General features: G+C 36.4%; 1 protein-coding gene across 1 annotated transcript in view; it reads left to right on the forward strand.

Moving 5' to 3' along the window:
• The window catches only part of CCDC178 (coiled-coil domain containing 178), a 171,291-nt gene that overhangs the window by 144,732 nt on the left and 9,939 nt on the right, over positions 1–16,620 (forward strand). Inside the window, exons 14-18 of the mRNA XM_069568311.1 lie at positions 2,302–2,364; positions 3,737–3,898; positions 5,457–5,570; positions 11,766–11,911; positions 16,291–16,450. Coding sequence (XP_069424412.1) covers positions 2,302–2,364; positions 3,737–3,898; positions 5,457–5,570; positions 11,766–11,911; positions 16,291–16,450 — 645 coding nt within the window. The remainder of the gene's footprint in view (positions 1–2,301; positions 2,365–3,736; positions 3,899–5,456; positions 5,571–11,765; positions 11,912–16,290; positions 16,451–16,620) is intronic.

Consider the following 16,620-nt stretch of genomic DNA (forward strand, 5'->3'; position numbering starts at 1 on the left):
TCCAGTCCAGCGTTTCTCATGATGTACTCTGCATGGAAGTTAAATAAGCAGGGTGACAATATACAGCCTTGATGTACTCCTTTTCCTATTTGGAACCAGTCTGTTGTTCCATGTCCAGTTCTAACTGTTGCTTCTTGACCTGCATACAGATTTCTCAAGAGGCAGGTTAGGTGGTCTGGTATTCCCATCTCTTTCAGAATTTTCCACAGTAGCCATCATGGTCAACAAGAGTCCAAAATGCAGTACTTGGATGCAATCTCAAAAATGACAGAATGATCTCTGTTCATCTCCAAGGCAAACCATTCAATATCACAGTTATCCAAGTCTATGCCCCAACCAGTAATGCTAAAAGAAGCTGAAGTTGAACGGTTTTATGAAGACCTACAAGACCTTTTAGAACTAACACCCAAAAAAGATGTCCTTTTCATTATAGGGGACTGGAATGCAAAAGTAGGAAGTCAAAAAACACCTGGAGTAACAGGCAGATTTGGCCCTGGAATGCGGAATGAAGCAGGGCAAAGACTAATAGAGTTTTGCCAAGAAAATGCACTGGTCATAGCAAACACCCTCTTCCAACAACACAAGAGAAGACTCTACACATGGACATCACCAGATGGTCAACACTGAAATCAGATTGATTATATTCTTTGCAGCCAAACATGGAGAAGCTGTATATAGTCGACAAAAACAAGACCAGGAGCTGACTGTGGCTCTGATCATGAACTCTTTATTACCAAATTCAGACTCAAATTGAAGAAAGTAGGGAAAACCGCTAGACCATTCAGGTATGACCTAAATCAAATCCCTTATGATTATACAGTGGAAATGAGAAATAGATTTAAGGGCCTAAATCTGATAGATAGAGTGCCTGATGAACTATGGATGGAGGTTCATGACATAGTACAGGAGACAGGGATCAAGATCATCCCCATGGAAAAGAAATGCAAAAAAGCAAAATGGCTGTCTGGGGAGGGCTTACAAATTGCTGTGAAAAGAAGAGAGGCGAAAAGCAAAGGAGAAAAGGAAAGATATAGGCATCTGAATGCAGAGTTCCAAAGAACAGCAAGAAGAGATAAGAAAGCCTTCTTCAGTGATCAGTGCAAAGAAATAGAGGAAAAGAACAGATTGGGAAAGACTAGAGATCTCTTAATGAAAATTAGAGATACCAAGGGAACATTTCATGCAAAGATGGGCTCGATAAAGGACAGAAATGGTATGGACCTAACAGAAGAGGAAGATATTAAGAAGAGATGGCAAGAATACATGGAAAAACTGTACAAAAAAGATCTTCACAACCCAGCTAATCATGATGATGTGATCACTAATCTAGAGCCAGACATCTTGGAATGTGAAGTCAAGTGGGCCTTAGAAAGCATCACTATGAACAAAGCTAGTGGAGGTGATGGAATTCCAATTGAGCTGTTTCAAATTCTGAAAGATGATGCTGTGAAAGTGCTGCGCTCAATATGCCAGCACATTTGGAAAACTCAGCAGTGGCCACAGGACTGGAAAAGGTCTGTTTTCATTCCAATCCCAAAGAGAGGCAATGCCAAAGAATGCTCAAACTACTGCACAATTGCACTCATCTCACATGCTAGTAAAGTAATGCTCAAAATTCTCCAAGCCAGGCTTCAGCAATACATGAACCGTGAACTCCCTGATGTTCAAGCTGGTTTTAGAAAAGGCAGAGGAACCAGAGATCCAATTGCCAACATCCACTGGATCATGGAAAAAGCAAGAGAGTTCCAGAAAAACATCTATTTCTATCCAAGTATCAAACAGAAAATTTTTCCACATATTTTTTGTCCACCATCTTTCAAGGAATGATTTTTAAAAATAGGAAACAACAAAAGGGAAAATTTTTTCTTGCCACATGGAGAACCTGATTATATTTTGTAACTTTAAAGTTGAATTCATCTCTCTTGCTTTCAAAATGGAATGTGTTCATTCTGGAAAATGTTAAAAGCAGACTGATATTTTTAAAAAGAGTAATTGAAGACTATCTAGTTTTTCCTTTTTGATTTTCTTACTTTGATATTTTAGTTCACGTTTATAATGTACAATTAATTGAACAGATATTCTGTATTCTATTTCCTGGTGTTGTATCACTTACTAATTCTGCCTCAGATAACCTCAGGGTTTTTGTGTGTTTTTGCTTTTTTTTTAATTATAATACTCAGTTTCTATTGACCAGTTAGTCTTTATTTTAACCTAAGTAAAGTGTATTTTGTGTTAGCAGTTGTCAGTGACTTTTCATACATAAAACCTCCTTTTGTTTTTTAAAAAATTGATACTGTATAGGGCAGAGAAGACTTCCTGAAGAAACTCATTCGAGGTGAAGTGGCTAGTGGCATGATGATTCAGGTAAACCCAATTGGTTTCTATATTTTATTCTTTTTTTAATTTGCAGTTTACTTAGCATTTTAAATTTGCCTGTAATGAGGCATCTTTTCACTATTTGTTTTGCAAGCCAGCAGTTTTCTCTCCTTAGCTGATGCCAGTTGCCCTCTGTGTACAGCGTGTCTGATCATGCATAAAGAAACTGACCTCTCATATACATATCTCATTTGGTGGCTTAATGGGAATTTCTGCCAGTCTAGTAAAAGGGCAGTGTCTCTTTAGTTTGCTTTGTGATGATGTTATGTTTTCTTTAGTTTTAGTGTCTTTCAGCTGAATTCTTTTATTTAAGATTGAAAAAAAAATGCTATGATATTTCTATATAAAGATTTTGAAACTAAAACATTATAGCTAGCAGGGCTTCCCTGGTGGCTCAGATGGTAAAGAATCTGCCTGCAATGCAGGCGATCTGAGTTGGGAAGACCCATGGAGAAGGGAACAGCTACCTGCTCCAGTGTTCTGGCCTGGAGAAACCCATGGACAGAAGAGCCTGGCAGGCTACAGGCTATGAGTTCACAAAGAGTTGGACAGGACTGAATGACTTTCACTTTCACTGTTTAGCTATAAACATTAGCTATAAACACTGTATAGCTATTTTTTACTTTTTGAAATATTTGTCTACCACCTACATATCTTTTGGATCCCAAATGACATGTTCTGAACCCTGGCATGTTTCTAGGTTGCCTCCCCTTCAGAAATATATAAGTATTTGAAACCATTACTATAAAGAAAGTAAAATCAAGACACAAAACAGTCCAAAACAGATTATTAAAAAAAATTTGAGATTATCTGTACTGCTGTTCTTCTCTGAAGCAAACATAAATTTTGTACTTTTTTTCTGCTGGCAAATTTGATATTTTAAAACATATAAAAGCAGTGTCTCTCAAATTCTGTATGTTTGAAAATGCCAAATTGTCTCATTTTTTTTCTCGCTGTTTATAAGCCCAATAATTCAATAATATTCCAGATCTTTTTGCTTAATAGTTTATGGATTTCTTCTTATTGATTTTATTTAGTCTTAGACTGCAGGACTTACATATATTACAAAATTTGTCATTAAAGTGTCCTCTAACTTTATTATCCTCCAATACATAAGAATATTTGATTTCTATTGTCTATTAAATTTTTTCTCATTTTTTCTAATAATGCCTTTAAATGTACTATATTTTAATAATATCTTTAAATATACACTGTAAATATACTATATTCTACCTATTGCTTTTTTATGGTGGCATTTATTGTTTTGATTTTTAAATATTACTACCCAGCACAGGATAAAGTCTCAACAAATGTTTAGGTAATTAATAACAATGAATTATTTAATAATCTTTGCTGGCAGAAAAAACTCTTTTGCCTTCAAGACGAACAGACACTTGAGAAGCAGGACCTTCTGAGAAAGAAAGCAATCTATTCCCTAGCACTGGCAGAAATGGAGAAACCGCTGCTTAAACTAGAAGAAGAAGCTGAAAAAATCAAAACTTGCCACCAAGAACATGCTGATGTAAGCATTTATCATTAATCCAGAAACTAATTTGCGGGAATATTTAGGTGGCTAAATCATTTATGCAATTTACAGTATCATTTGGAAAATTAGGATTTCACATCGGAAGATGTAAAAGCATGGACAAAATAAGCAACTAACTATTCCAGGATCACACAAGTGGTCTGCAGTGGAATTACACAGCAAGACAGTATTAATGCTATTTCCTGGAACTTTACTTAGAGTATACCCAGGAAAAGCAATTCCCAAATGAATGAGTGGTTATTTTTCTGGTATGATTACCCACTGTAGGAAATTTAATTCAAAGTCTTCACTGCTTGTTAGTAAAATTCCAAAGCTGTGCTTGTTCAAATATGAAAGATAATGCGTCCTGACATTTTCATGGTAAATTTGTGACGTGTATAGATGAAGTGAAGACAGCTGGGATGAAAAATAAGCAAATGTTGATAAAATATTTGCAAAACAACAAGTTTATGGCAGTAACTGATATTACTAGCCCTTCCCAAAAAAAGATTTAATAGAAAAAATATGTATACATCGTACCATTAGTCTTTTGAAGAAGTAGAAGGTGTGGTAAGAGTTATACATTCTTGTCCTCAGCTGCAGGGCGAACATGCATATATTCGTTTGGGCCATTTTGGCAACAGAATTGTTTTTTATATGCAAATGATGAGGTGACTGTATTTTTAGACTTTACTACTTTTCAGAATTTCATTTATTAAAAACTTTGTGATTTTGAGTTTCCTTATTATAAAATTTTATTTTGATCTTCAAAGCATCTCTGTAGAATAAGCAAGAGAGAGTTTAGCTGTAACATAGGCATGAGAAAACTTGAGCCTACCTGCATGAAGCAACTTGTTCAAGGGCATAAACCATGGAAACAACAAACTCTGAGTATACATCTCAACTTAGGACTTCCAGTGCTTATCCCAGAGCTCATATAATGAATATATAACCAATATTAAGAACCAGTGAGATAAATTATTTTAACAATGGCTCCTCCTTATACTAATGATAGGAGTTTATTAGTTACATCAAAGCCTTGGTGTAATCATCTGAGAATGATAATGAGTACCAGAAAAGATTAATGACTTACTTTTTTACTTTATACTAGCCTTTGTTTTCTACTTTCTTGTAGTTCAGTAATCAATTTTGGTTTATTCTTTAGTAGTGTATAAATTATGAACACTATCAATTTAGCATAAATTCTGAGAAGAATAAGTTTTCACACACTATAATGAGTACTGAAAATTTGGAGTTTTAATTTTGATTAAAATGTTTAAATATTGTCAGGAAAATTTATTATTTCTATGTGAGTTTATTAGCTGTTATTACTTAGCTAAAATTGATTACCATTTTATTTTCTTTGGTTATTCAAGTTGATATTAGGATTATGGATATCATAGTATGTTTTTGTAATTCATGTGTGGTCATCCTTTCCTTTTACACCAAAATATATGTTGTTGTTATTAAAATAGTCGCTTGGGAACTATCTACCCTAAACCAAGAAAATTGGACTATTAATACTGCACATCTTAATTTCTAAATTGTCCTATAGTTGCTAGATGAAGTAACTGAGAAGAGAGAAGAAGTTAAAAGAAATGTAGAAAAAACTAAGAAAAAATTGCGAAGAAAGGGGAAGAAAACCCAGGAGGCAATAATGAAAACTGAGGTAAGAAATTTAATGTCAAAAAATTATTTTGAATTTGCAGCCTCTTCATGTAAATGAAAACTATTCCAGCAAATTTAATTTTAGATGAATGTCATTTATAATTGGTTGCACTAAATTGATTCTGCATGCATGTGTGCACATAGGGGTGCACACGTGCACGTACACACACACACACACACACACACAGAGTCTCTGTGTCTTCATTTTCTCTCTTACAGTGTCTTTCCCACTGGGCTAGTGTATCTTCCGATTACCTTTCCTACCTTTCCTAAATCCCTAGAGGGATTTGTAGTGTCTTAGACAGTACCATGTTTCTGAAGATGAGACCAGTGTACAGACTAAAGCATTTGTTTATATCTGACATGTTACCCTCAAGCTGGTATGTAGGCTGCGTGAACCAACTGGCTGTATATCAGAGGGCTTTAATATATCATTTAAAGCATTGTCTTTTACTTTCCATCCTCTGAATATATTTTAAAGGTAGCACCAACAGCTACTAATAGTCAGACAAGACTTAGAGACTGAACAACAACCACCATCACCAATAGGATTTGTCAGTGAACAGCATGTTGGCCATGAGGTAGAGGTGCAATTGTATTTGAATAAAGCTTGGAGAATCCCAGGGACGACGGAGCCTGATGGGCTGCCGTCCATGGGGTCGCACAGAGTCGGACACGATTGAAGCGACTTAGCAGCAGCAGCAGCAGGGCCACAAAAGAAATATTTTTAAACAGTACCAAGGAAAATATTATGTATAATAATAATAACATGTTAATGTTTTGTATTTTTAAGAAATATTTTGCATGGTTCTAAGTGCTCAGACCTATTAACTTTTTCCATCTTCATGATAACTCTATGAAGAGTGTGCTGTAATCTCCATTCTGTGGTTGAAGAATCTGATGCATTGTTTTTTAATTAACTTGCTCAGTTTCACACACCTTCTTAATGATGGTGTTGAGATTCATTATATCTGTCACTAGAATCTATCTATGCTGTTAACTATTACATTATACTGGTCAAATCATACAGGTTACTTTATTGACCCTAATAAAGTAAAATCATAACTCAGTACCAAAATTATAACAATAAGTGATATGTAGACCACTGGAAATATTCTTTAATCACATTTTCATTATTTACTTCAGTGTTAAGAATATTTAGAAATACAATTTACAATTTACTTACAAGTGACTGATGATAAAGTATAAAGCAAAATTTATGAGATGGGCCAATGTTACAATTTGGTATGACCAATAAAGTATTTTGGTAAAAACAACTGAAAGTATTTGGCATATCTATTAAAGGCAGAGAGAACATGTTATGAGAAGAATTATAACAGGCATAATTATATACAAAATTGCATAACAATTTGTCTTAAAAATCTTGATTAATTATATAATTTATCTATAAAAGATAAATTATGAAAACTAAGAAAAAGTTAGCAGAAATAGATCAATAACAATAAAATTGGTGTAATTTTAGTAAAGGCAAGGACAAGCATAGATACTTTATAAGCCTCGCTATAAAAACCAGGTTCAGAGCATAAGAAAGCATGGAAAGTGTTTAAATTTATTATGTAAAAATATAACCCTGAAACCATAACTGAAAAATATATAAGAAAGAAATGTGCAAGTGATCTCACTTATGAACATAAATGACAGTTTAAAATATATTGTGAATTGAATTTTGCAGTATGCTGAAAAGAATATACTATGCAAAATAAGACTCCTTTGGTGAATGTGAAGATGACTCACCATAAATGTACTAATATAATTCACTGCATATACAGAAATGAAAGACAGTTCACCTATAATAAAACTGATAAAATTCAAAAGCCATTTATTTATTTTTTTAAAAAGTCTTAACTTGATAACATGTGTAATAGTATCTACCAGTATCTTCCAGCAAACATGACATTTAATTATAAATCATTATGTGCATTTCCATTAAAATCAGGGAAAAAGCATTCAGGCCAGCTCTCACTACCCAGCATACTACTGTTCTTAATAACAAAGCACTTGTAACATGTGTCACAAAAGAGAAAACATATGTGTTCAAGACTGCAGTGGAACGCCTCCAGAGTTCTTCAATCCACACCTGCATATTTACTAAAATATTAATTAAAAATTGCCAAAGGTGGTATATCTAACAAATACAAATAAATTTCAGTGGAAAATATGGCTGAATACCTTGTGTGTATGCTCAGCATCATAGAAGTTACTAAGAGTTGGAGGATTAGAGTAGGCTTCTTTGTCTTTTGTTTGTCCTTCACATTAATTTGTCTTTCCAATTACTGTTGAAAACTTAAAATGTCTTAAATATTGTTGGAAGTTTCTGGAGTTGGGGAAGTCAAAGGAGAACTTGGTTCACTCGAGAAATACATCTTGTTGGGATCAGACAGCCTTAATATGCTGTGAGCAGAGCCACGACAGCAGTGTAATAGTGTGGGAAGAGTCAAGCAGGAGTAAACACAGATGAATCGAGGGCATCCAGGAGGATTTTTCAGAGGAGGTGATGTGTAAGAACAAGAACTACTAATAGAAAGATCAGAGGTTGAATATTTGCCTTGCTATGATGTTGTAGGCAACAGATATACCCAAAAAGACTGAAAGAATAATTGGCGCTGGTAGCATTCAACAAATGGTTCCCATTACTTTTATTACTATATAGCTTTTAATTTGATGAAGAAATGAAGTTAGGACATTTTAGAAACAGACCTTGTGTTTGCAAAGCAAAGAGGTCATGGGAGAATGCTATGTGTTTGTGGAATTGCAAGCACTTTGGCATAACCAGAGAGCAGGTTAGCTGTTAATAAGACTGAAAAGAGATTAAGTTAGTGAGAAGGCTAATGCCTAGAAGAAGGAATGCCTGTGTGTCATGCTATGGAACTCTATTCTAAAGAAAATTGCAGACATTATTAATAGCATATGTTAAGTCCTCATTATGTTGATTGGTATATAAATAATACTATGTGTCCCCAGCAGCTCAGATGGTAAAGAATCTGCCTGCAGTGCAGGAGACCTAGGTTTGATCCCTAGATCAGGAAGATCCCCTGGAGAAGATAATGACTTTCCTTCTCCTTCAGTATTCTTTCCTAGAGTATTCCATGGACAGAGAAGCCTGGCGGGCTACAGTTCACAGGGTCACAAAGATTTGACTGAGTAACTGACACCTTCACTTTCACTTTTCATAGCAGCATTGCTACCTTCTAAGAACCCAAGTTAGACAAATAATTTTATCTTTTACTCTGCATAAACATTCAGTCGTGGCCCAAGCTAAATAGTATTACTGAATTTTTACTATGTTTAGCCCCATATTAAATCTTATGTGTAGAACCTGGAAATAGTACATTTAGATAATGTGAAAATATTATTAAATCTTAAATATTTAAAAGTGTATTTGAAATTAATAATTTAGAGTGAATATAATTTATATTATCTACTATTTTGAAAATATGTGGTTTCATAGTATTTATATAAAGTAACGAAAAATGTTGTATAGTAAAGCATTAATTAACTTTGTTTCAGATTTCCAGAACCTTCCAAGTCTGGGCATGAAACTGTCTTTGGGTGGAGAGCCTCAAAATTGCGGAAACCTGTTACCAGGCTAGAGAAAAAAATAACCCTCCCAAATTATAAATGTGTTGTTTATGCCTAAATTCCAGTTTGCTCCAGTGACACTTCAGCGTACATAAAAGCTCACTAATGGTTCTTGGGGTCTCCCAAATTTTGCATACTCAGGATACACAGACATATACTCTTGATTGACATGTGGCATCTAACAATTTCTTTTCTCATTGTGGGATATCTCTAATATTTTTGATGCCATGGAAGGGGATATGGTACTCACATTTATCAAAGCCTCACTGATGGTACCTATGAGTGAGTAAGTGAGTCGCTGAGTCGTGTCCAACTCTTTGCAACCTCATGGACTATACAGTCCATGGAATTCTCCAGATCAGAATGCTGGAGTGGGTAGCCTTTCCCTTCTCCAGGGGATCTTCCCAACCCAGGGATCAAACCCAGGTCTCCCACATTGCAGAAAGATTCTTTACCAACTGAGCTATCGGGGAAGCCCCATGTTGCCTATGAAAAGCGACAGATATACTTTTTGCTTTTCACTGCTGTCAGCAGAAAGTGCACTGTCTCTTTCCTTTACAGTAAAATCTCTAGCACTGCCTTCAGCATCACTGAATTGGTGGTCTAAGTTGTTGACACCATTGCTTCTGAAACCTCAGTTTCCCATGAAAGTCTTCATTTAAGATTTAAGGTGTGGGTTATGGAATCTGAACTGAAAGTCAAGAGTAGTAGAGAGCATGCCAGACCCACAGTTACCCATCTTCTCTGACTCATACCTACTTATTTTTACCCATATTTGTGCCTTTTCACACTTTTTAAAGGTTTAATTTTCTCCTAGAAGTAACATAATATTTTAGGGGGTCCACTGAAGAATCCTTGTCAGCTGGCTTGACTACATTCTGGTAGCAAACAAACAAGCCCAAATCATCTCATTTATTAATGGAAAAATTCCAGAGCTTCCAGGAAAAAAAAAAAAAAGAGTGAATGTTATGAAAATTCAAATACAGTACTCAGTGTTCCAAACCTTGAACAAAGAGAAGATTTTTATAGGAAAATAAGCATACAAGGTTAGCAATTCATTCTTCTTGAAACCGGTAAGAAGAGAGAAAGAATTATGAAGCATGTGAGGGGAAAATGGAGGAAAATAGGAGCAAGGGGAGCAGCTAAGACTGGAATCCATTGCTGGAAGTTGGGCCAGATGTGGAGTCAGCAACCTTCATTGAGTTGATCACACAGTCAGGAAATCAGCCAGTCAGTGTAGACACCAACAGCTATGAAGGGATCATGCACAGATAGGTGCCAAATCAAATCTCCAGTCTTGGATTGTACCGGCCAGCCTTGGGGAATTATTCTGGTATTAAACATTGACTTCTTTTTCTTAAACATCAGAACAATATATATTCGTGCCTGCCTTCAGAGTACATGTTTGATAACCAGTGACCACATGCTGACATATTAAAAGACACGTCCTTCAGGTGTGCAGGTGTGTGTGTGGTGTGTGTGTGTGTGGGCGGGGCGGGAGACAAGTTAGTGCAGAGTAGAGAGGGAGAGAGAATAGATGGTTCTAACCCATCTTTTAGGAAACCTGATCAGATCTAATGCTCAAGGAAAGAATATAAACCTGAATTGTTGTTTGCCTTGATTAGAGGTAGAACCTCTTGATAAAAGTAAAAGAGGAGAGTGAAAAAGTTGGCTTAAAATTCAACATTCAGAAAACTGAGAGTATGGCATCTGGTCCCATCACTTCATGGCAAATAGACGGGGAAACAGTGGAAACAGTGAGAGACTTTATTTTTTGGTGTTCCAAAATCACTGCAGGTGGTGGCTGCAGCCATGAAATTAAAAGACACTTGCTCCTTGGAAGAAAAGTTATGACCAACCTAGACAGCATGTTAAAAAACAGAGACATTACTTTGCCAACAAAGGTCTGTCTAGTCAAAGCTATGGTTTTCCCAGTAGTCATGTATGGATGTGAGAGTTGAACTATAAAGAAAGCTGAGTGCCAAAGAATTGATGCTTTTGAACTGTGGTGTTGGAGAAGACTCTCGAGAGTCCCTTGGACTGCAAGGAGATCCAGCCAGTCCATCCTAAAGAAAATCAATCCTGAATATTCATTGGAAGGGCTGATGCTGAAGCTGAAACTCCAATACTTTGGCCACCTGATGCAAGAACTGACCCTGATGCTGGGAAAGATTGAAGGCGAGAGGAGAAGGGAAAAAACAGAGGATGAGATGGTTGGATGGCATCACTGATGCAATGGACATGAGTTTGGGTAAGCTCCAGGAGTTGGTGATGGACAGGGAAGCCTGTGTGCTGCAGTCCATGGGGTCACAAAGAGTCAGACATGACTGAGCGACTGAACCGAACTGAACTGAACAGATTTTCTTGTTTCACCAAATGCCTTTATTTTTAATTGAAGGAAAATTGCTTCACAGTAATGTGTTGGCTTCTGCCATACATCAACCTGAGTTAGCCATAAGTATACATGTGTCCCCTCCCTCTTTAACTACTGTTTGCTTTTAATTGCTCACATGGCCAAAAACTCTTTGTGTTCCTAAATTGCAAGAATTTGAAACTTCTAGTATTTAAAATCTAGTATTCCTTATTTTTTCCCCAGGATAAACACTCACAAATTTTTAAAGAAATAGAGACCGCTAAAAGTAAAACAACTGTTTATCATTCAAAAATCATTCAATTGAATAAGAACTTAGAACAAAAAGAAAAAGAAAAGATTGCTTTTGATCACACACTTGACTACTTAAAGTAAGTACTTTAAATTTATCGAAATATTAAATACTTACTATATCACTTATAAAAGAAATGTGATCAAATTTCCCTGTTTAAAATTTATTCCTGAAATGATATATATTTTCTGTCATGATCTGGTGTGAAATATACAGGTGATATTTTATAATTTTTGTCTAAACACATGATCATAAATTGCTGTCATTTTTTTGTTGCTCCTCTGGGTTTATTCTTATTTAAACAACTGCTAATGTTTCTCCTTTTCCAAGCATAAGAACTTTTATTCGTTATGAAATTCATAATCTCTCCCACTAATTTCAGTATTTCTCACTTATATGAAATGGTTAATAATATATGGTTTTTTTTCACCCAACCTTTTTGATAACATTTGTGAGGTAAGAATTTAGAAATAGATATTGTATTATTACTTCATGTAATGTATTTACATTAATTGTCTTAATTGTCTGAGGCATACCTGACAAAGGCCTTTCCCTTTCAGAGTGATCATGCTTTAAGGCTTACTGTATCCATAGGCCTGCCCTCCCCACTGAGAAACTACATACTCTTCGTTCACTCCTCTTGGTTCTTATTTCCTATTTTATAACACATTGAGAACAGAATTTGGAGGACTACTGGAGGAATTTACACTGGACATGTTTAAAAGTGATGGTTTGATTTAAATATAGAAGGCTAATACACCATTAGCAAATCATAACACTTGACAGATTAAAATATCAGAAAAATGTTATGCACAATCTAATATACTATGTATTAATATCTTAATGGAGTCAAGTCAATGAACTCCACAGGATTTGTTTAGCTATTGCCACAGGAGAGAGGGTAAAAACTTATTTTCAAAATAATCATACAGCTTTATCTGAAAATTCCTGGATCATATTCAGAATATCAGGTAAGAAAGAAAGGAAATATTTTCTTTGAAAGATATTTATCTGTGTCATTTACTATCTTTAAAAATATCTGGGGCTTAAAGGGAAAAGCCTGAAATTATACCATTTACACTAAAATTGCAAAGATGTTATAGGGGAGCTGATGAAATTTTTTTCTTCAAGATTCTTACCATTTCAACGCTTAGTTTTCCTTCCGTCCTGTACCTAGATTATATTGCCTTAAAGCAAGAATGGTCACCAAGTTTCAATGAATCAATCCCCTCCCTAAATTTGACTAAACTCTGCCTTTACCCTGGAAGAGGAGAAAAAGAACAGCGTGTCATTTACAAATCTATTAATTAACAGTGATGACAGTGTCAAATAAGATTTAAAGCTAACATTGATTGACTTCCTAGTGTGCCAGGTATTTTGTAAGGGCAATCTAAGCACCTATCTCATCCAGTTCTCACAGTAAATTCTTATATCCAGTCATAACATTCACACATGAACGCTGAAGGAACAGGCTCAGGGAAAGCAAATGATGAAGACTGCAGCCCTAATTAGTAGTGGAACTACTCCAGTGTAGGTTTGTCCTGTTCCAAACTGTATGCTCTTCTGATGGTGCACATTGACTCCTGAACTAGGACTGGAACAGATTACTGCAGATTAACTGTATTAGGGACAATCTACTGATTCTTTCACCTAGTGTCAATGTTGCTATTAGTGAATACTTCCATAGGACGCCATAGAAGAGTTATGGATGTAGTTAGTATGAGAGATGAAGTGGAAAAAACAAGGGTGAGATAGATGAAAGGGGAGGGCTTTATTCCATTTAAAAGAAGAGGCACCCATCTAAAACATGTGACCAGAGTCATGTTTTCAAATTTGCTAATAACAGCCAGCATAGAGAAAGAAGGGGAAAAAAATGAGTATTTTGTGTTGAGCTGCTGAATCAAATACAGCTAGTCAGAACTGGATTTGAATTCCGGGTCTGTCGTTTATTAATTAGCTTGTACAAGCTTAGTATACTGAAGTTTAGGTTTTTCATCTGTAAATGGCCATAATAATTATCCTTTCATGGGGTGGTTGTTATGTTAAATGAGATATTATATTCAAAGTACTTCACCATTTAGACCCTCAAAATTTTTAGTCCTGCTGCCTTTATAGCTAACTGTGAAAATGATTCAATTTTCCATACCAGTAGAGATGAAAACGAATGTGGGTAACATAAGACTGTGCTGAGCTTTTGCAACTCTGCTTATTCTGGATTCTGGGTTACTGATCAACTCTGGCAATTATTTCTAAAATACATTTATTTTTGCAGCATTGTTTTAACCACTTTTTAATGATTTTTTCTACTAGTATAGTTCCTAATATAACTGATTTCACCATAAAAAGATAAGTTTACTTTTAAATCAGGATGTACTTAATTGCAAATAACAAGATACATAGTGGCAGTGGCTCAGATGGTATAGCGTCTGCCTGCAGTGTGGCAGACCCAAGTTCGATCCCTGGGTAGGGAAGATCCCTGGAGAAGGAAATGGCTACCCACTTCAGTATTCTTGCCTGGAGAATTCCATGGACAGAGGAACCTGGAAGGCTACAGTTCATGGGGTTGCAAAGAGTTGGACAGGACTGAGCAACTAACACTTTCTCTTTCACATATACTCTACATACACACACACACACACACACACACACACACAAGCTTAAATAATAAGGAAGTTAATTATTTTACATAACAAGAGGCCTCTAGTTAGGGTAAGCTACAAGGTTAGTTGATTCATCAGCTCAACACAGGTACTCGTTTTTGTGTTTCTTTCGCTACACTTTGGCTGTTGTCAGCAAATTTGAAAATAGGAGCCCTTGTTCACATTTAGTGAATGTGCGAGTGCCTTCTATATGGAATTCAGCTCTTGCCTTTCATCTTATTGCACTTTAGGTGTGTATATATATATATATATATATATTTTTTTTTTTTTTTTTTTAACTCTCTCAGTCATGTCTGACTCCTTGCAACCCCATGGCCTATATGGTCCATGGAATTCTCTAGGCCAGAATACTGGGATGGGTAGCCTTTCCCTTCTCCAGGGGATCTTCCCAACCCAGGGACTGAACCCAGGTCTCCCTCATTGCAGGCGGATTCTTTACCAACTGAGCTATCAGTTCAGTTCAGTTCAGTTCAGTCGCTCAGTCATGTCCAACTCTTTGCGACCCCATGAATCTCAGCACGCCAGGCCTCCCTGTCCATCACCAACTGCTGAGGTTCACTCAAACTCAGGTCCATCGAGTTGGTGATGCCATCCAGCCATCTCTTCCTCTGTCATCCCCTTCTCCTCCTGCCCTCAATCCCTCCCAGTATCAGAGTCTTTTCCAGAGAGTCAACTCATCGCATCAGGTGGCCAAAGTATTGGAGTTTCAGCTTTAGTATTAGTCCTTCCAATGAACACCCAGGGCTGATCTCCTTTAGAATGGACTGGTTGGATCTCCTTGCAGTCCAAGGGACTCTCAAGAGTCTTCTCCAACACCACAGTTCAAAAACATCAATTCTTTAGCACTCAGCTTTCTTCACAGTCCAACTCTCACATCCATACATGACCACTGGAAAAACCAGAGGCTTGACTAGACGGACCTTTGTTGGCAAAGTAACGTCTCTGCTTTTGAATATGCTATCTAGGTTGGTCATAATTTTCCTTCCAAAGAGTAAACGTCTTTTAATTTCATGGCTGCAGTCACCATTTGCGGTGATTTTGGAGCCCCCCAAAATAAAGTCTGACACTGTTTCCACTGTTTCCCCATCTATTTCCCATGAAGTGATGGGACCAGATGCCATGATCTTCATTTTCTGAATATTGAGCTTTAAGCCAACTTTTTCACTCTCCTCTTTCACTCTCATCAAGAGGCTTTTTAGTTCCTCTTCACTTTCTGCCATTAGGTTGCTGTCATCTGCATATCTGAAGTTATTGATATTTCTCCCAGCAATCTTGATTCCAGCTTGTGCTTCTTCCAGCCCAGCGTTTCTCATGATGTACTCTGCATAGAAGTTAAATAAGTAGGGTGACAACATACAGCCTTGACGTACTCCCTTTCCTATTTGGAACCAGTGTGTTGTTCCATGTCCAGTTTGAACTGTTGCTTCCTGACCTACATACAGGTTTCTCAAGAGGCAGGTCAGGGAACCCCCAATATATATGTTTACTGGTGAATAATTAGCCTCATGTTGGTTGGTTTAATCTGATCAGAATGTACCCTTGGAGCTATGTGACAACAAAACAGAGGTGCACTGGTTAAGCAGCCAAGAGAATCCGCTGAATCTCCAGAAATCGTCCTCCACCTGGCTCATTTAGATGCATGTCATGGGCACAGGCATATGGAAAGAACCAGGAAATTTTTCCATAGAAATTCAGTTCTAAGACTTTTCAGTGTTGCGTATTTTTAACTGTATCATAAATACATGTTAGAAAATTAAATATGAATTGAATAGTGGCAAATACAACTCTTTCTTCATAGGGACCAGTTTATAACCTTGAGAGAGAAAAAGGAACACGCACAAGCTGTGTTTGATCATCTTGCAAACGAGAAAAACGCCTGTGAAGAGAGAATCTATGAGGAAGAACAGAGATACAGAACCTTATTTAACATGAGGCAAAAAACTCTGGCCAGTATTAAGGTGAGTATTATATTGGGGCCTTTTTAAAACGAAGGAAATGTGGTGACAGTCACATTAACAGCTAGTTGGAGGCACTCATCTTTCATCCTGAAGTAACACAGATGTTTAGATTTTTAAAATAGATATGTTAGCATGGTGAACATGCAAATTTCCTCTTTGATTTAATTTAC

Source organism: Ovis canadensis, chromosome 23, assembly GCF_042477335.2.
Source record: "Ovis canadensis isolate MfBH-ARS-UI-01 breed Bighorn chromosome 23, ARS-UI_OviCan_v2, whole genome shotgun sequence".
NCBI classification, from domain to species: Eukaryota; Metazoa; Chordata; class Mammalia; order Artiodactyla; family Bovidae; genus Ovis; species Ovis canadensis.